Source organism: Pipistrellus hanaki, assembly GCF_964339955.1.
Source record: "Pipistrellus hanaki genome assembly, chromosome: 4".
NCBI lineage: Eukaryota > Metazoa > Chordata > Mammalia > Chiroptera > Vespertilionidae > Pipistrellus > Pipistrellus hanaki.
The window spans coordinates 83,094,308-83,114,463 of record NC_140506.1 but is presented as its reverse complement, the minus strand read 5'-3'; the positions used below and the strand labels follow the sequence as shown (position 1 = coordinate 83,114,463).

The 20,156-nt window shown below is 38.9% G+C and overlaps 2 protein-coding genes across 5 annotated transcripts in view; one reads left to right on the top strand and one right to left on the bottom strand.

Annotated features, from left to right (window-relative positions):
* Window positions 1-20,156, top strand: part of TNFRSF17 (TNF receptor superfamily member 17) — a 122,564-nt gene that overhangs the window by 29,316 nt on the left and 73,092 nt on the right. The window lies entirely within an intron of this gene.
* GSPT1 (G1 to S phase transition 1) overlaps window positions 1-20,156 on the bottom strand; it is a 44,261-nt gene that overhangs the window by 20,575 nt on the left and 3,530 nt on the right. For 2 of the 4 annotated variants that reach the window (XM_084881132.1, XM_084881130.1), the window contains exons 2-5: window positions 5,771-5,812; window positions 5,612-5,653; window positions 4,654-4,872; window positions 3,177-3,210 (exon numbers count right to left, since the gene is read on the bottom strand). In XM_084881132.1, the coding sequence (XP_084737258.1) occupies window positions 3,177-3,210; window positions 4,654-4,872; window positions 5,612-5,633 (275 nt within the window). In that variant the 5' untranslated portion in view covers window positions 5,634-5,653; window positions 5,771-5,812. The remainder of the gene's footprint in view (window positions 1-3,176; window positions 3,211-4,653; window positions 4,873-5,611; window positions 5,654-5,770; window positions 5,813-20,156) is intronic. The other 2 variants (XM_084881133.1, XM_084881131.1) reach the window with 1 other exon arrangement.

Sequence of the window (20,156 nt, the reverse complement as noted above, 5' to 3'; positions counted from 1 at the left end):
ATAAAACATACTGAATATTAATATCTTTTTTTTACCCTAACAGAATGCCCTAAGAAGAGCACAACATGTCTTTGATATTCTTGCCCAAAATGCCCAACCTCAGTGTGACTGTAAAAAACATCAGTTAACCCCAAGTGAAGAATATCTATAATAATAAAAGCATTATATGCTAATTAGACCAGACATCCTTCCAGATGACCTTCCATATGAAGCTGGGGCTGTGAGGGAAATCCTGGGTGCCAGAGGATAGCTGGTGCCGGCAGCTGGGGGAAGGAAGGCCTACTCTTGCACAAATTTTGTGCATCAGGCCTCTAGTATAATAAAAGAGTAATATGCTAATTAGACCGGACAACCTTCCTGACAAAGCTGGGGCTGCAAGGGAAGCCCGGGTTCTAGGTGCCAGAAGGAAGCCGGTGCTGGCAGCTGGGGGAAGGAAGGCCTACTCTTGAACAATTTTCGCCCATCAAGCCTCTAGTCCTATAGAATAAAAGGCTAATATGCAAATCAATTGCACGGCAGAACAACCCATAACTATGGCACGCACTGACCATCAGGGGGCAGATGCTTAATGCAGGAGCTGCCCTCTGGTGGTCAGCACACTCCCACAGAGGGAGTGCCGCTCAGCCAGAAGCCCTAAGCAGGGCTCACGGCTGACAAGCGCAGGATCAGTAGTAGGAGCCTCTCTGGCCTCTGTGGCAGCACTAAGGATGTCTGACTGAAGGCTTAGGCCTGCATCGGACATTCCCCGAGGGCTCCTGGTCTGCAAGACGACGCAGGCCAGGCTGAGGAACTCTTCCTCCCCTTCCCCCCATCAAGTGCACAAATTTCATGCACCAGGCCTCTAGTATCCTATAAAATAACTGAATAGCAATCTTCAAATTATGAAGTTTGGCCAAAACCCGTTTGGCTCAGTGGATAGAGCATCGGCCTGCGGACTGAAAGGTCCCGGGTTTGATTCCGGTCAAGGGCATGTACCTTAGTTGCGGGCACTTCCCCAGTAGGGGGTGTGCAGGAGGCAGCTGATCAATGATTCTCTCTCATCGATGTTTCTAACTCTCTATCCTTCTCTCTTCTTCCCTGTAAAAAGTCAATAAAATATATACTTTTTAAAATTATGAAGTTGGCAAGACTGAGAAAATGTTGCCAAGTTCAAGAGGACAAAAGAGACAAAATAATTAAACACAAAATAGAATTCTAGAACAGAAAAACATTACTGCAAAAACTGGTGTAATTCAAATAGATTTGTAGTTTAATTAATAGTATTATAGCAATATTAGCTTTCTAATATCTTAATGATGATATACTATAGTTATATGTTTCCATTAGGGCAGGCTAAGTGGAAGGTGTATGGGAACTGTGTATTGTTTTTACAACCTTTCTTTAAAGTCTGAAATTAATTCAGAATAAAAGTTTATTTATTTATTTTATAATAGTTTATTTTTAGAGAGAGAGGGAGAAGAAACATCTTTGTGAGAGCTCAACATCAATTGCCTCTTGTATGCACCCTACTAGGAATCCAGCCCACAACCCAGGCATGTGCCCTGACCAGGAATCAAACCAGCAATCTCTTTGCTGCATGGGATGACACCCAAACAACTGAGCCACACTGGCCAAAGCAATAAAAGATTCTTTTAAAAAGCAAATGTAGCCCAAACCAGTTTGGCTCAGTGGATAGAGTGTCGGTCTGCAGACTGAAGGGTACCATGTTTGATTCTGGTCAAGGGCATGTACATTGGTTGCAGGCACATCCCCAGTGGGGGGTGTGTAGGAGGCAACTGGTCAGTGTTTCTAGCTCTCTATCCCTCTCCCTTCCTCTCTGTAAAAAAAAAAAATCAATAAAATATATTAATTTTTTTTAAAAAGCAAATGAAAATGCTATATAAAAATGATTACAACAGTGTTGTCTAGGCAATTAAATCTTACTAATACACTTCAATATTTAATATTTTAAATATATTATTTCTCAAAGTGAGGTTATTTTAAAATAATTCCTTAGGAATTCCAGTTCTGGCTTTCATCTCTATGGGATTCTCTGAGCATGTTTAGTGTATATCTATAGTGCATGTTTCTAACCATTTGATTATAGAATCCCAATGAATTACCAATGAAAAGTATAGCCCATAAGCAAAAAACGTACATTCTTCTAAAACACATAATAAAATGGGCCAAACACATCTATCCTTAGAGCCTTAGAAGAGGACACTTGTTTTAGAGTCTGTTGGGGAAGCTTCAAAAGTGAGAATTGGCAAGATTATCAACAATTAAGATTACTTAACAAGGCAAGACAATGATATACCCTCTAGATTAGGGGTGTCGAACTCAATCAGAGAAGGGGCCAAAATCTAAAATCCAGCCTAAATCGCGGGCCGAATGGTTTACTGAACAGTCATAAACTGACAATGTCATAAACTGACAGTGGAGTGCAGTGATGACAGCGCGGTGTGGGCCACATTGCAAGGCCTGGCGGGCTGGATTTGGCTCTAGATCCTCTGATGTTTGACACATGTGCTCTAGATCCTCTGATGACAGCTTTAAAAAATGGATCTAATCTAAGAGGAATTAAATATTTAGGACCTGTGAATTTAAAAGATTTTTCAATACTAGAATATGTTCCTGGAGGCCAACCATAGTGTCTTCATACCTTAATAGCTTATATACTATGATAAAAAATTATCTTTGCATGTTAGCCAGACTAACTTAAATTTAATTAAATTTAAGGAGTTGATGATAAGGAAAAGCCAGTTCTCTTCATGAACCAGGTTCAAGACCAGGTTTTTATTATTTTTAAGAAAAGTAAAATTTCCTATAAGTGAGAGTTGGTTCTTTATTAGTTTTTATAAAAAATGTAAAAGGCAATTTTCAGAAATATATTTAATTCATGTTACATGAGAGTCTGACAGTGATAATGAGAGAATTTTAGCGATGGCTTATAATCCATCAGAAAATATTAATGATCACATTGCAAAAATTACTACAGCCTTCTCTACAGATAATGTCATTTTATTATTAATTTTTCTTTTTTTTTTTTTCATTAAGAAATTTTATTTCATAATACTGTTATTATTAATTTTTCTTAACTTGGGGTGATCTGTTTTATCTCCTTTGTATTTTATGAATGTTGACAATTCCCAAAGTTCATTCAATTGAGTTAACTCTATAAGAAAAAATATACTTACATTATTTGTCCTCCAATGGTTGACTTGCCAGCATCTAAAAGTAATAACATCAACAATATGCAAAGCATAGGTATAAAAAATATTTTAAAAAGCCAACCAATATATACACGTAACAGAACTATGAAGATATGGTTTAGCATATACTATATAATTAAATTGTGCAAAAGCAACAGAAACTGTAGGAAACTATTGGTTAGTTACCTCTTCTCTTGGAAAAAGGAGCTACTAAGTCCCCTAACAGCTTGATAATGATTTACAACTACTTTACTGATAAAGAACAAAAGAAACAATTTTTAAACAGCTTACTCCCTGACCTTCAACTAAGAGCCAGGCAGCAAATGAATATAAATTACCTAAGGGGAGCCCTGCCAGCATGGCTCAGTGTTTGAGCATCTACCTATGAAACTGGAGGTCACATGCCTGGTCAGAACACATGCCCAGGTTGTAGACTCAATCCCCAGTAGGGGGCGTACAGGAGGTAGCCAATCGATTCTCATCATTGATGTTTCTGTCTCTCCCTTCACTTCTGAAATCAATAAAAATATGTATTTAAAAAAACAAAAACAAAAAAAAACCTACTTTAAGAAAAAAACAAAAAAACCCAAGGGAGCTTTAGAGGACAGCAAAAATAGCCAAGAGCTGTGACTACATTTAAGTAGTCTGCCTTTCACTTTTAGTAGACAATGGTATTCCTATACAAATTTCAAAGGAGTTCTTGCTACTAAAAAAGTAGAATGGTGTATCATCATATTCAGGGGAAGGCAGGGATAAATGGAAGGAAAAAAAGGACACATATTATTTTCTTCTCAGAATGTTGAGGATAGATAGGTTAAATATCTAAGTAAATCAAATGGGTGGGGTTTTGGGGGTTGCTAAATCAGCAACCTATTACTAATTCTCATATTCCACAACATTAAACTACATAGTAAAGTTAATACAATAAAATTAAGTTCACACATAGAAAAGGCACATTCCCTAGGATAGTAAGATATAACATGCTCAGCTATCATCAAAGGCTAATTTACACATTATATAAAAACATACTGGCTTCTTTTCTTCCAGCTTCCATGCCATTACAAAACTGTTCATCTGTCCACCCTTTGAGAACAAAGTGTTTGTCGACAACTTTCTGCCAGCTAAATCTAGCAAATCCCGGTTCAGTTTCACAAAACATCTACAAGTTATTTTAAAAATGTTGTTTGCCCTAGCTGGTTTGTCTCAAGGATAGTGTCAGCCTTTGGACTGAAAGGTCCCAGGTTTGATTCCGGCCAAAGTCACATGCCTGGGTTGGGGCTTGATCCTCAGTAAGGGACGTGCAAGAGGCAGCCAATCAGTGATTCTCCCACATCATTGATGTTGCTATTTTTCTTTCCCTCTCCCTTCCTCTCTGAAATCAATAAAATATTTTTTTAAAAATAATAATTTTAAAAAAAGATATTCTGTTTTATGTACTCAATCATAGCTATGAGTAACTTACCTACATGCCCAATGAATACCACATTTACATGTTCTTTTTTAGGAGCACCTGGTGGTGCAACCACAGACTTAGGTTTTGGTATTTCCTCTTCCTCCTCCATCATTTCTTGGGCATTTTCTTCTGAGGGCTTTCCATCTCCACCCCCTGGCTCTGCTTCACTTATTTCTTCTTTGTGCTCCCATGATTCTTCTGGGGACATTTCTGTCTCTCCATTTTCTACTGAAAGAAGCCATTTTAATTCAGTATTCTACAGAAGATCTGTAACATATACAGGTACTTTAAAACATAGATACTTTCAATAAATGGAACTTTGCATATTTAGCTCCATTTCCTAATGTCTAGTGACACGTAAGCAAGAAAATCTCTTTCACAACAGAAATGGATAATAGCTTTCAAGCTGGCCACACTCCTGACATCACAGCTTGACTCAAGATATTATGAGAATTGCTATTTTACCAAAGTTTTATTTTCATTAGGACAAACAACATGTAAGCAGGAGATCTAACTTTCTCAACAGCCCTGTTATTCCAGTGTTAAGATGTCCAGACAGAAGAAAGATGGGAAAATTTTAAATCAGAACATAGGAAAAGTGTGGAAGAATTTAGAAGATCTTTTTCCTCTGCAAGTAATAACTTTGGCTTCAAGTTTATTAATCACCTTGCGAATATGAAACCCTTAAGAGTAATAAAGTTACAAAAAGGAGGAAAAATTTTCACCAACTAAATAGAAGAGATACAACTATTTAAACTGACTTTAACATTCCTCCATTCAATTTTTTTTATATTTGCAACACTAAATTTATCACAGCAGTATTAATGTCCAAATCTTCATAGCAAAGACTCAATGTCAGTTTTAAATGTAGACATTATAATAATCATAACACTTACATTTGCACCTTAAATCTTGAGAGTGAAAGAGTTTCTTATTACTGTATTAATATGGTCAGAAATTTTCTTACCAACAGGTTCTGAAAGTTCCATGCTAACAGCTGAATTTGAACCTAGACAAGAAATTGAGATATAATATATATTTACAAAACAATATCTAGCTTTACACACCATTACACAACTTGTTTTCTCAAATTAAATAGTACAAGAGTCATATCATAGAAAATTACCTTCACACAACAACTGTTCCTCTTGAGAAGGTTCCACAGGTGCTGTTTAATAGAAATAAGTTCTATTAAAAATTAAGATCTATGTATCCATTTTACTTACATTTTTTAAAATAAAAGTTCAAAACACAACAAAAATCTCAATAATTCAGATTAATGACTAACTCAGGTATTCCAATTAGACGTCTCTGTTTAACCTACTTAAAAAAAAAAAAAAAAGTAACTGATATATATTCATAAAAGAATACTTATTCTTGCCGAGACCAGTTTGGCTCAATGGATAGAGAGTCTGCTTGGGGGACAGAAGGGTCCCGGGTTTGATTCCGGTCAAGGGCATGTACCTTGGTTGCGGGCATATCCCCAGTAGGGGGTGTGCAGGAGGCAGCTGATCGATGACTCTCTCTCTCTCCCTTCTTCTCTGTACAAAATCAATAAAATATATTATTAAAAAAAAAAAAAAAAAAAAAAAGATGCCGAGACCGGTTTGGCTCAATGGATAGAGAGTCTGCTTGGGGGACTAAAAGATCCCGGGTTCGATTCCGGTCAAGGGCATGTACCTTGGTTGCGGGCAAATCCCCAGTAGGGGTGTGCAAGAGGCAGCTGGTCGATGACTCTCTCTCTCATTGATGTTTCTAGCTCTCTATCTCTCTCCCTTCCTCTCTGTACAAAATCAATAAAATATATTTAAAAAAAAAAAAAAAAAAAGAATACTTATTCTGTTACTTTGCTCCATAAACTTTTCCTTCACAGATATTATAAAAGCAATCTGTTGCCCAGGACAGATCAAATTTGTAAAATTTTGCTCAACAAATATACATTACTTCTCTAAATTCCCTTAGTAAATTCCTCTAGCCTAAGGCTATGATTAGCCCCTTTTAATAATCTATAATCACATTATCATCTAGATTCTCAAATAGAAAAATGAAACCAAGATGGTGGCATAGGTAAGCACCTAAACTGCTGCCTCACATAACAATCTCAAAACTACAACTAAAAGACAGAATAGACATCATTTCGAACCACAGGAAAGCTGGCTGAGTGGAAATTCTACAACTAGAAGGAAAGAGAAAAGCTCACGAAGAATCAAAGGAGCTGCAAAGGGCTGAGGTACGGAGACACGTGCGCAGAGAGGAAGGGTGGCTTTCTGTGGCGGGAGGGAGAAGGAAGATCCCGACTGCAATTGAACCCCAGTTCCAATTGCACTGAACCCCAGTTCTGGGTGCGACCCTGTGGACCCAGGCTCATATGGGGGGAGCCTGGACTGTCAGGTAGAGAGAAAGGCATACAGAGACTCGAGGGAGTCGCAGAAGGCAGGGGTCTTAAGGCACGCGTGCGAGTGCGTGCAGAGAGGACTGACTGCTGAGGTTGCCGCTGGCTTTCCCTAGCAGGAGGGAGTCAAAAGCTCCCAGCTGCACTAAACCCCAGTACTGGGCGAGCCCTGAGGACCCAGGCTCTTATGGGGGGAATCTGGACTATCAGGTAGAAACTCAGGGGAACCGAAAAAAGCAGAGGTCTGGAGGCGCGCATGCAAGTGTGCCACAGAGAGGACTGAATGCTGAGTGTGCTGCTGGCTTTCTCTAGCTGGAGGGAACTGGAAGCTCCCTACTGAAATGAACTCTAGTTCTGGGCGAGAATCTCGTAATCTGGATTCATTGGGAGAGAGAAACTGGACTGTCTTGGCAGTGGGTGAAACTTGAGGGCGGCTTTCTCTCAGAGGTGCTTGCAGCGATTACCAAGGGACAATGAGACCCAGGGGCCTCATAGGGCAGGGCTGACGGGAAGCCAAGGCTATCTGCTCAGCCCTGAGACTCCGCCCCATCCAATCTGAGCACAGAGGCTTTTGCAATTTTGCAAGTCTTCTCTCATAAGGCTGTCTCCAGCACAGAAGTTCTCCTGGCATAGACACAGCTGATCCTCACAGCCAACTAGCCTGTAGGTCAATTCCTCCCAGTGATACCAGCAATAATCAAGACTTAACTACAACAAGGCTGTATACACAGACTACAAAGGGGTACACCAAGAGTGTCCAACACAGGGAACTGGGGTGGCCGAGCCACTGGGTCATATAGGACACCTAGCACACAAAGCTACCCAAATGGAAGCAGCCAAAATGCAGAGACAAAGAAACCAATCACAAATGAAAGAAATGGAGGAAAGCAAACTACTGGATATAGAATTCAAAACCACGATTATAAGGTTTTTCAAGAATTTCCTAGAAAAGGCCAATAAATTTAACGAGACCCTCGAGGATATGAAAAAGGACCAACTAGAAATTAAACATACACTGTCTGAAATAAAAAAAAATATTATACAAAGACCCAATAGCAGACTAGAGGAATGCAACAATCAAGTCAAAGATTTGAATACAAAGAAGCAAAAAACACTCAAATGGAAAAGCAAAAAGAAAATCCAAAAATTTAAAGAAAGTGTAAGAAGCCTCTGGGACAACTTCAAATGTACCAACATCAGAATTATGGGGGGTGCCAGAAGAAGAGAGCAAGATACTGAAAACCTATTTGAAGAAATAATGACTGAGAACTTCCCCCACCTGGTAAAAGAAATAGACTTACAAGTCCAGGAAGTGCACAGAACCCCAACCAAAAGGAATCCAAATAGGACCACATCAAGACACATCATAATTAAAATGCCAAGAGCAAAAGACAGAGAATATTAAAAAGCAGCAAGAGAAAAACAGTTAATTACCTACAAGGGAGCACCCATTGTCAGGTGATTTCTCAACAGAAACTGCATGCCAGACTGGAGTGGCAAAAATATTCAAAGTGATGAATAGCAAGAACCTACAACCAAGATTATTCTACCCAACAAAGTTATCATTCAGAATTAAAGGTCAGATAAAGAGCTCACAGACCTAACCAGTGTGGCTCAGTGGATAGAGCATCAGTCTGTGGACTGAATGGTCCTGGGTTTGATTCCGGTCAAGGGCATATACCTTGGTTGTGGGCACATCCCCAGTGGGGCCTGTGTAGGAGGCAACTGATAGATGTTTTTCACTCATCAATGTTTCTAACTCCCTCTCCCTATCCCTTCCTCTCTGTAAAAAAATCAATAAAATATATATTTAAAGGTGTCTGTCCATGATCTCATACTTAAAAAAAAACAAAAACTAAAAAAAAAAACCCAACAATTCCCACCCCCACCCCCGCAAAAAGGAAAAAATAACAAAAAGAGCTTCACAGATATGAAAAAGCTAAAGGAGTTCATCACCACCAAACCAGTATTATATGAAATGCTGAAAGATATTCTTTAAAAAGAGGAAGAAGATAAAAATTATGAACAAATACATATCAACAAGAAAATCTAAAAATCAAGTGAATTAAAATTTGAGGAACAGAATAAACTGGTGAATATAATAGAATCAGGGGCATAGAAATGGAATGGACTGATAATTCTCAGGGTGGAAGGAGTGTGGGGGGTGCGGGAAGAGACCGCACAAAAATTATACATCTATGGATGAGGACAGTGAGGAGAGGTAAGGACAGTGTGGGGTGGGAACTGGGTGGAGGAGAACTATTGGGGGGGGGGGGGGCAGGAGGGGGGGAAGAACCAACTGTAGTAATCTGAACAATAAAGATTTATTAAATAAAAAAATCCTCAAATTATATTTGATAACAAAATAAAGTACTTCAGATAAAATCCTCCAACTATATACAGGCCTTTACATCTCAGAAAGGCAATTACAAGGACGCCAATTTTGCCCTATGTTAGATTTCTAAGGTCAAAGCACAATCCCATTTCCACACCACAAATCTACCTATGACATCACTAGAAGAGATATATACTGTTCCCCAACTATGCTTAAACTTATTTTACCTGCTAAACTTAAATGTTACTGTAATATGAAAGTACCCCTGCTTTAAAGAACCTGCAAAATACAAAAAAAATCAAAGAATTTGAAGTCACGTGAATCCTACACACTAAGTAATCTATATATATAAGGGAAGCTCAGGTCCCAGGTGCCAGAGGGAAGCCAGTGCCAGCAGCTGGTGAAGGAAGGCCTACTCTTGCACCATGGGGCCTCTAGTAAAGAAGAATTAGTCTGGCTGGTGTTGCTCAATGGTTGAGCATATCTTATAAACCAGGAGGTCACGGTTCAATTCCCAATCAGGGCACTTGCCCGGGTTTCGGGCTCAATCCCCAGTATGGGAATATACAAGAGGCAGCTCTTCGATGATTCGCTTCATTGATGTTTCCATCTTTCTCCCTCCCTCTCTGAAATCGATAAATATATTTACTTAAAAAATAATTAATTGGTTCAGTGGATAGAGCATCAGCCTGTAGACTGAAAGGTCCCAGGTTCAATTCCGGTCAAGGGCATGTACCTTGGTTGTGGGCACATCCCCGGTAGGGGGTGTGTAAGAGGCAGCTGATTGATGTTTCTCTCTCATTTATGTTTCTAACTCTCTATCCCTCTCCCTTCCTCTCTGTAAAAACTCAATAAATATATTTTAAAAAATAATAATTCATATCCAGCAAAACTCATTTTAAAAATCACTACCGGGAGGAAGGGGGTAGAAGGTAAAAGGGGGGTTAAATGGTAATAGAATCTTGACTTGGGGTGGTGAATACAATACAATATACAGATGATGCATTATAGAGTTGTACCTCTGAAACCTATACAATTTTATTAGCCAATATCACCCCAAGTTCTAATAAAAAAATAATAAAACCACTGCCAGAAAATATTAACACCTATAAGAGTCAAGAAAAGGTATTGGACCCAACCTTTATTAACAACAAGTGTTGAGCCGAGACTGGTTTGGCTCAGTGGATAGAGCGTCGGCCTGCGGACTGAAAGGTCCCGGGTTCGATTCCGGTCAAGGGCATGTACCTTGGTTGCGGGCATATCCCTGGAAGGGGGTGTGCAAGAGGCAACTGATCGATGATTCTCTCTCATCAATGTTTCTGACTCTCTATCCCTCTCTCTTCCTGTGAAAAATCAATAAAATATATTTAAAAAACAAACAAACAAAAAAAAAACAAGTGCTGAAGAAAGCAATTTTCTGTCCCTAAAAGGTAAAGGGCAATCAAGGCTTTCTGACAGAAGTGACATATGGAGTATCACATGGGAAGACTATTCTATGGTAGTATATAGAAGAACTAGAGAGGGAAAGACACTACTGGCAGAGAGACCAGCATCATTACTACAAGGAAGCATGCCATTATGATAACTGAGCAATAAAACTAGAGGCGGGATTAAGTGCACAGATAATGGATACAATATCTAACAGAATTAGGAAGAAAGAGGGAAAGGTTTAAGATGACCTCCAACCTATGTCACAGAAATGAAGTGGGAGTGGAGGGGAGCAGAAATCATTTCAATTAGGTTTAGAAGGGATCAGGAATTGTACTTCAGACATAAAAGAGATTAACTTTTGTTCATTTTCCTATTTTAAAGCAAAGTTTGTGGATAAGGAAAAAATATTCAATTTTGAGATGAAGCCAGGCAATGCTAAGTGAATCAAGTTCATATGCCACCTAGAGATGGAAGAGGTAGCAAGCATGTAGTAGCAAACAAGGCTAAAACTGAGCTGACTCCTCACTTAAATCATAGTTTGTCACTAACAAGTTGTAAGAAGCAATTATTTCATTGAAATTATGGAAATTACATGCCAATCACCTGACAGGATTATTGAACAGATTAAACTGAAAAAAAAGAAAAAGAAAAAAACAAAAAACAAAAAAAAAACCTTTGTTTAGTGACAAATAACTTCTGGCACCTATCAAATATTCAACAAATGACAGTTTTCATACCCTAACATGTATTGACTATCAACTAAATTTTACCAGCATATACTGAGTATCTATTATGGCCAGAACAAGGGATACCAAGCTCTCACAAATCGATACAATGCTGGATATTGGGGTGATGCTAACGCCAACTAATGTTTTTGTTTGTTTGTTTATCTTCCTTGTTGAAAGTATTACATTCCTGCCTTTTCCTCCCCTTCTAGCCCGCTTCTGTCCCCAACCCCAGGCCTTCACCACACTATTTGTCTGTGTCCCCACCCACCCACTTTCCCCCACCTTCTCTGAGATTCCAATCTGTTCCATGTTTCCATGTCTCTGGATCCAATTGTTCATAAGTTTATTTTGTTCATTAGATTCTACATTTGAGTGAGATCATGTGATACCTGTCTTTCTCTGACTGAATATCTCATTTAGCATGAATACTCTCCAGGTCCCTCCATGCTATCTCAAAGGGTAAGAGATCCTTTCTTTTTACTGCTGCATAGTATTCCATGGTATAAATGTAACACAGCTTTTTTATCCACTCATCTACTGATGGGCACTTGAGCTATTTCCAGATCTTGGCTATTGTAAATTGTGCTGCTTTTAACATAGGGGTGCAGACTTTCTTTCTGATTGGTATTTCAGGTTTCTTAGGGCACATTCCTAGAAGTAGGATCATTAGGTCAAATGGCAGTTCAATATTTAATTTTTGAGGATACTTCATACTGTTTTCCATAATGGCTGCACCAGTCTGCATTCCCACCAGCAGTGTACTAGGGTTCCCTTTTCTCTACATATTCGTCAACACTTGTCATTTGTTGATTTTTTTATGACAGCCATTCTGGCAGATGTGAGGTGATACCTCATTGTTATTTTGCATATTTAATTTGCATCTCTTGGATGATTAATGACTGAGCATTTTTTCATGTGTCTATTGGTCTTCTGTATGTGCACTTTGGAGAAGTGTGTATTTAGATCCTTTGCCCATTTTTTAATTGGTTTGTCTTCCTTTTGTTAAGTGGAATTAGTTCCTTATATATTTTGGATATTATCCCCTTATGCCTTATCAGATGTATCACTGGCAAATATGTTTTCCCATATAGTGGGCTCATTTTCATTTTGTTGATGCAGCAGCTTATTGTGATATAGTCCAATTTGTTTTCTCCTCTGTTTCCTTTGCCTTAGGAGATATATTAGCAAAAATACTGTTTCAAGAGAAGTTTGAAATTTTGCTATCTATGTTTCCTCTAGGATTTTTATAGTTTCACAACTTACATGTAAGTATTTTTTAGTTTATTCTTGGGTATAAGTTGGTAGTCTAGTTTCATTTTTTTGCATGTACCTGTCCAATTTTCCCAGCACCATATATTGGAGACTGTCTTTACTCCATTGTATGCTCTTGCCTCCTTTGTCAAATATCCTATCTAATAAAAGAGTAATATGCAAATGGACTGTCACTCCAACACACAAGATTGCTGCTCACATGTAGTCAAAGATGGCTGCCCCCATGTGGACACAAAATGGCCACCACAAGATGGCCAGCAGGGGAAGGCAGTTGGGAGGGATCAGGCCTGCAAGGGAGGGCAGTTGGGGGCGATCAAGTCTGTAGGAAAGGGCAATTAGAGTTGACCCAGCTGGCAGAGGAGAGAAGTTAGGGGCAATCAAGCCTGAAGGGAAGGGCAGTTGTAGGGGACCCAGCCCTGAAGGGGAGAGCATTTGAGGGGGTGGGGGGATCAGGCCTGCAGGGGATGCAATTAGGAGCAAACAGGCTGGCAGGGGAGCAGTTAGGCATCAATCAGCCTGATAGGGAAGTGATTAGAGGGTGATCAGGCTGGCAGGCAGAAGTGGTTAGGGGAAATCAGGAAGACAAGCAAGTGAGCAGTTGGGAGTCACCAGTCTTGGATTGTGAAGGGGGTGTCGGACTGCCTGTTAGGATCGGGCCTAAACAGGCAATTGGACATCCCCCAAGGTATCTCAGATTGGAGGGGCTGCAAGCTGGGCTTAAGAGACACAACTCCCCATGCCCGAATATCGTGCACTGGGCCTCTAAGTTAATTTATACGAATTAATATTGTTGGGGTGTGGTTTTGTTTTTTGTTTTTTTAACTTTTTATTAATCCTCACCCATGGATATTTTTTTCCATTGATTTTCAGAGGAGTATAAGGGAGAAAGATAAAGAGAAAAAGATAGCCAGGTCCGGTTTGGCTCAATGGATAGAGCGTCGGCTTGGGGACTGAAGGGTCCCGGGTTCGATTCCAGTCAAGGGCATGTACCTTGGTTGCGGGCATATCCCCAGTAGGGGGTGTGCAAGAGGCAGCTGATCGATGACTCTCTCTCATCGATGTTTCTAACTCTCTATCTCTCTCCCTTCCTCTCTGTATAAAATCAATAAAAAATATATTTTATAAAAAAAAAAAAAAAAGAGAGAAAAAGATAGAGAAACATTGATGTCAGATAGACGCATGAATTGGTTTCCTCCCTCATGCACACCAACCAGGATAGGGATTGAACCTTTGACCCTTTGATTCACGGGCTGACACTCTAACCACTGAGCAAACCAGCCAGGGCTCTATTGAACTTTTATGTGCTGTTTGCTCTCTCATTTAAATTCCATCAAAACCCTATGAAATACTGTAATCACCACCATCTAACATTCAGACATAACAGACTCAGCTGGGCTTTTCCAATTTATACAAGACCCTTTCCTCAAACAGCCTGTTGAAAAATCCTTCCTATATAATAAAAGGCTAATATGCAAATTGTACCTATGAGCCGGAGTCTGGCCAACCACGAGTTACATGTGTGCTGACCACCAAGGGGTGACAAGGAACATGGCAGGCTTTGGCGATGGGGCCCACAGCCAGGGGAAGGGAGGCCCCAGCCTGCAGCCAGCAGCCACTAGGGAACCTACCTGTGAATGAATTTCATGCACTGGCCCGCTAGTAAGTCAATAAATGTAAACTAAGTTATGATGTACAAGTATTTTAAAACAGGAAAAAGATTGAGACAGCTAGTATGGTGGGCTCCCCCTCCTCACCTAGTAAGATAGCCCCCAAATTGTAAGTGAACTTTTCAAAATGAAAAAGTACATACAACTGACCACCTAGTTCTAGAACCAACTCTTAGATTTACAAAAATGCAGTATTTTATACTTTACATGAATAAAGCTGTAAAGTAAAGTACTTCTTAGAACAGAGACATAGTCATGAGACCACCTCCACATGGCTGCATAATGCAGTATAATAAAAAAAATCTGTTCCATTTTATTTTCCAAAATATCCTACATTTATAATGTTTAAGTTTGTAAAACTCATAGAGGCAAAGAGTCAAGTAAGTACCACAAGCAATGAAATGCTTAATATACTGAAAAGTATACTGAAACATATATTGAATGTAAACTGTAATGGAAAAAAAATAAACCTTAGCCAGTTTGGCTGAGTGGATAGAGCTTTCGACCTACAGACCTAGGGGATTCCGGTCAAGGGCATGTCTTGGCTGGAGGCTCTTCCCAGAGCCCTGGTTGGGGCCATGCAGGAGGCAACTAGTTGATGTGTTTCTCTCACATCAATATTCCCCTGTCTTTCCCTCTCTCTAAAACTCAATGGAAAATACCCTCAGGTGAAAATTAAAAAAAGAAAAAAAGTTTAATTTACAGGTAGTAATGACATTAAAGGACTCAAAAGTAAGAAGTTAACCAGTTTCTTTATGTTTGAAAAAAGCTTTCCATGTATTAAGATGATGGATCACATTTATAAAACTTAGCAATATTTGTCAACTGATGTTTTTGGAATAATGAGCCAGAAAAATAACAGATACAGCCAAATTTTTTTAAAATGTAAACTTCTCAATATAGTTATACCCAGTATTCACAAATGCACAAGCAATCTTCTCTTGTTAATTCAACTATGGTCTTATTTCATAATGCATATGACATCCAGATTTTACTGCTACTAATGAGCAGGGGTGTTGAATTCTACTAAGCTCAAAGTCATTGTTCATGGTTAGCAAACAGATGACCACTCTAATATGAGATTAACCTACCAGGTCCTGCATGGTTCATATCTGCTAATGAAAGAGAAGTTAGTAAACCTCATGAGGAATGAAATTATGGTTTCACATTTCCAGTGGTATCTCTATGCTCAGGAACACATCCTTATCAAGTATTCAAACAGGAACAATTCTAATTAAGTGGAAAAGTTATCTGAGTGTGGCAGGTTTTATTTTTTTTTTAATGTATTTTTATTGATTTCAGAGAGGAATGGAGAGGGAGCTAGAGACAGAAACATCAATGATGAGAAAAATTGATCAGCTGCCTCCTGCACGTATTACTCTGTGGATAGAGCCTGCAACCTGGGAATCTGACTGGGATTCGAATTGTGAATGAATATGAACTCCTGGTTCATAGGTGAACGCTCAACCACTGCGCTATGCTGGCTGGGCTAAGTGTATCAGTTTTGAATAAGACTGCCATACCCCAAATTGAAAAGAGAAACTAATACTACTGTTTATGATAAAGGAAGACTAATGCACTGGCTATTACCAATGAACTAGGTATATTACCACAAATTTTAAAACAAGAAGTGCAAAAATTTTAACATAAGACAGTCAGATAGTAGTTTAATACAGATGGTAATCTGGATTTCTAAATGGTTAGTTAAAATTTGGTCATAGTGCCCTGACCAGTTTGGCTCAGTGGTAGAGCGTTGGCCTACAGACTGAAGGGCCCAGGTTCAATTTCGGTCAAGGGCATGTACCTTGGTTGCAGGCACATCCTCTGTACGTGCAGGAAGCAGCTGATTGATGTTTCTCTCTCATTGATGTTTCTAACTCTCTATCCCTCTCCTTCCCTCTCTGTAAAAAATCAATAAAAATATTTTTTTTTTAAAAGAAAAGACGCCCTAACCAGTTTGGCTCAGTGGGTAGAACATTAGCCTGTGGACTAAAGGGGCCCACGTTCAATTTCGGTAAAGGGCACATGCTCAAGTTGCAACTCGATCCCCAGTGGGGAGAGTGCAGGAGGCAGCCAATTAATGATTCTCTCTCATCATTGATGTTTCTATCTCTCCTTTTTCCTTCCTCTCTGAAATTAATAAAAATATATTTTGAAAAATGGGAAAATCCTTTTTTAAAAAAAGGAGGAAAATAGATAGATCCTTAGTTTATCATTAGGGTGACAAGATTGAAATTATTTACATAAGGAAATCTGTGAACAATTATTCTTTACAGCTTTGAAAGCCCTCTGCACCCTTTGTATGGCCCTCTTACCATGCTGTGTCTTCCATTAAGAGTAAATCTGATCCCTTTCTAGACTCCTTGGGAACAATTTATTCATCTTGGTGCTGTCATTTCAAGTGCCTAGAACAGCATCCTGCATTCTGTAGGCAGTTCGTTAATTGTTATACATATATCTGAGCAAAACCAGATTCACATCTCAAAAATTTCCATTCTAATACTGCTAACTCACCTAGAAGGTTATCCAGTCTCTTTTTTTCTTTTTCTTCAATCAGAAAAACAATACTATTTCAACACTAAGATATTTCCTCCCCAGCAAATAAAAGCAAGCAAAACAAAGCTTACAATCTGTCCTTTATAACATCTCCCTAACTTGCCCTGATAAACTTTAATTGCTGCCTTTTCATGCAATATGATTCAGAAAAAGTGAGAAATAAAGGACAAAATAATGCAAAAAGCTCTATACTCACTGCACTACTAAATAAAACTTGTTTCAAAGACAGTTTATTCTCAATCAAAATTTCTAACAGTTTAAACAACTGCTCAACATGGCGCAGCACTTGTTTCCTAAATCCTCCTTGCCCAAGTCATTCAAGCATATAAGGGGCCAAATTCAATAACCTAATAATCAGTAAGCCAAGATTGGGGGAGAGGGAGGGAGGAAAGGAGGGAGAGAGTGAGAATAAGAGTGAGAGGGAGAGGGGGGCGGGGGGAGGGAGAGGATGAGGGAGAGCGAGCACTGCCTGGGCTATGCAGTGGTTAGAGTCTCGGCCCTAGCCACCCAATGATTTGAGGATTCAATTCCCTGTCGAGTTCAGGTACCTGAGTTACATATTCGATCCCTGGCAGGAGATACCCATGCAGGAGGCAACCAATTAATGTCTGTCTGTCTGTCTCTCGCCTTCCCACCCTTTCTTAAAAAAAAAAAAAAAAAAAAAAAATCAATAGTAAAAATATCCTCAGGTGAGGATTAACCAACACACACACACACACACACACACACACACACACACACAGTGTCATATATACACATATGATACTCCAGGAGCAATAGTTTCCCCTGATCTTTTCTGTCCACTCTATTCTATTGTATTTACTGTCCCACAGAAACCTGAAAAATCCTGTATATTAGAACTGTTAATGCAGGCCATTTCAGTCTTAGAGGAAAAAGAAAACAAATCTAAAGTCAAGAACCTTATTTATCCAAACTTATCTATCAGTCAATAGGTAATGTTTAATAATAATAATTTTTAAGAGTTCTTCCGGAGGAAACAAGCATAACCAGTTTTATTCTGTATCTTTTCTACTCTAGGGCCCCAAAGACATTTTTTGAGACTATTGAGTGATTAACAAGCATCCACCAAGTAACAAGCCTTCCAGGGAAGGTGGATGACACTTTGTTGCATAACTTTGTGAATATACCAAAAACAACTAAACAGTATATTTTTAAAATGTGAATTTCATGCTATATTAATATCTCAATCATTTAAAAAAAAAAAAAATCCCTTCCCAACATACAGGCAGTCAGTGAAAACCAAGCACTACAAAACAAGTATTTCTTTTTAAAATTCAAGTTCCACAATATAATGTGCTACATTTTGGGGCTAGATCTTCCTCTGAAGCCTGCTGGTTTTATTCTATACTTATTTTTTTAATGGCAGAGTTTTGAGAAATGTTGAGGGTGGAAAAGTGGAAAGAGCATTACACCATTACTTTAGAAGCTAGGCTGCTCTTAAATCCAAGTGCTATAGTCTGAATATTTGTGTCCCACCTATACCCCCCCCCAAATTCTTAAGTTGAAATCCTAACACCTGAAGTGATAGTGGTAGATGGGGCCTTTGGAGGGCCCTTGGTCATGAAGGTGGAGCCCTCATGAGGGTGGAGCCCTCATGAATGGGATTAGTGTCTTTACAAAGAGCTCTCTTGCCCCTGCAGCGGAAAGAGGACACAAGAAGCCAATAGTCTAGAAAAGGGCCTTGCTCAACCAGGCTGGCACCCCATCACAGACTTCCAGCCTCCAGGACTGTGAGCAATAAATGTCTATTTTCTATCAGCTGTAATATTTTGTTATAGTAGCCCAAATGGACTAAGACACCAAGTAACTAACCCTGACTAGTAACTAAACCTGTTTCTCATTTACTGGGGGGAGACTGAACTAGATGCAAACTGGAGCTTAAAGTACATTCTACCATGGAAAACATTTGTTGTTCTGGTATATATAACCCTTGTCTTCATATTTTCATTCATTTTAGGACCTCTACTTTAAAGAGCAATTACTTAGCCAATTTACTTGGCTCTGTACAGAGTACTGAACTAAAATGAATTACACCTAATGGGTTCTACTTAGTCATGTTTTTGGAACCCTATATTAAATTTTCAAAGAGATCCTAAGTCAACACTGAAACCTAAGCTGGGATGGCTGGAAACAGGAATAACCAGCAGCCTTCTAGAGAAGGTGGATGACACTGTACAAGTGCTCTCTGGTATCTAGTTTAAACACACACACACACACACACACACACACACACACACACAGCAAATTTCAGCTATGGCTTCACAACAAAAAGAAATATGTTAGCCCTACTGTCCATTTCCTTAATATAAAAAAAATTGCAAACTTTATGATTCCTCCTTTGTAAACTCAATTTACAATTTACAAAAATGCTGTTCCCATTTTCTCCCCTACTTCTTCCAAGCATAGTTTCCTGCTCTGATGGTATTTTATGGACTTGAATGGGCTTGGAACATGCAATCCAACAGTCCCACATAAGTCAGGACCTCAATTTAGAAAATCTATTCTTTTTCAAATAAATATCCTACAAAGGATAATTTTTAAAAACATAACTCACATTTTGTAGAAGCAGCTGGTAAAGTCTGTAACATCAAAATAAGTCTCTGATAAAAAAGAAAAAAGTTGACCATAAGGTAGGGACTTCCCTTACAACCACTTCCCTACACATTTTTACATCTCTAACTCCCAGTAGGTCACAGAGAAAAGAATTAAAACTGCAAATGAGCAACTATCAGGAAGAGGAAAAATTCTCGTGGGTAAGAGTTAATGCCTAACCCAGAACTCATTGTTCAGTATGAGTTTTGATACATATAAGAAGGAACATGATACCTAAAATGCTGGTTCCTTCAGGACTATAGGATTAATCATTTAAAAAAGCACAGAATATCAGGGAAATATCAACCATACTGCTTTAGTATTTTAATTTTGATGTTGATAAAACTGTAATAAAGACGACTTCTTTTTCTCATTAGCGTTTTATCTTAAGAACACAATATCTGGATTTATGTCTTATTCTTTAGGTATTTTGTATATCCCGAAGATCTATACTGTTCTAGGGAGTGACAGCTTTGGAGTGAAGATGATTTTAACTTATTCGTGTTTAGAGGGTATCT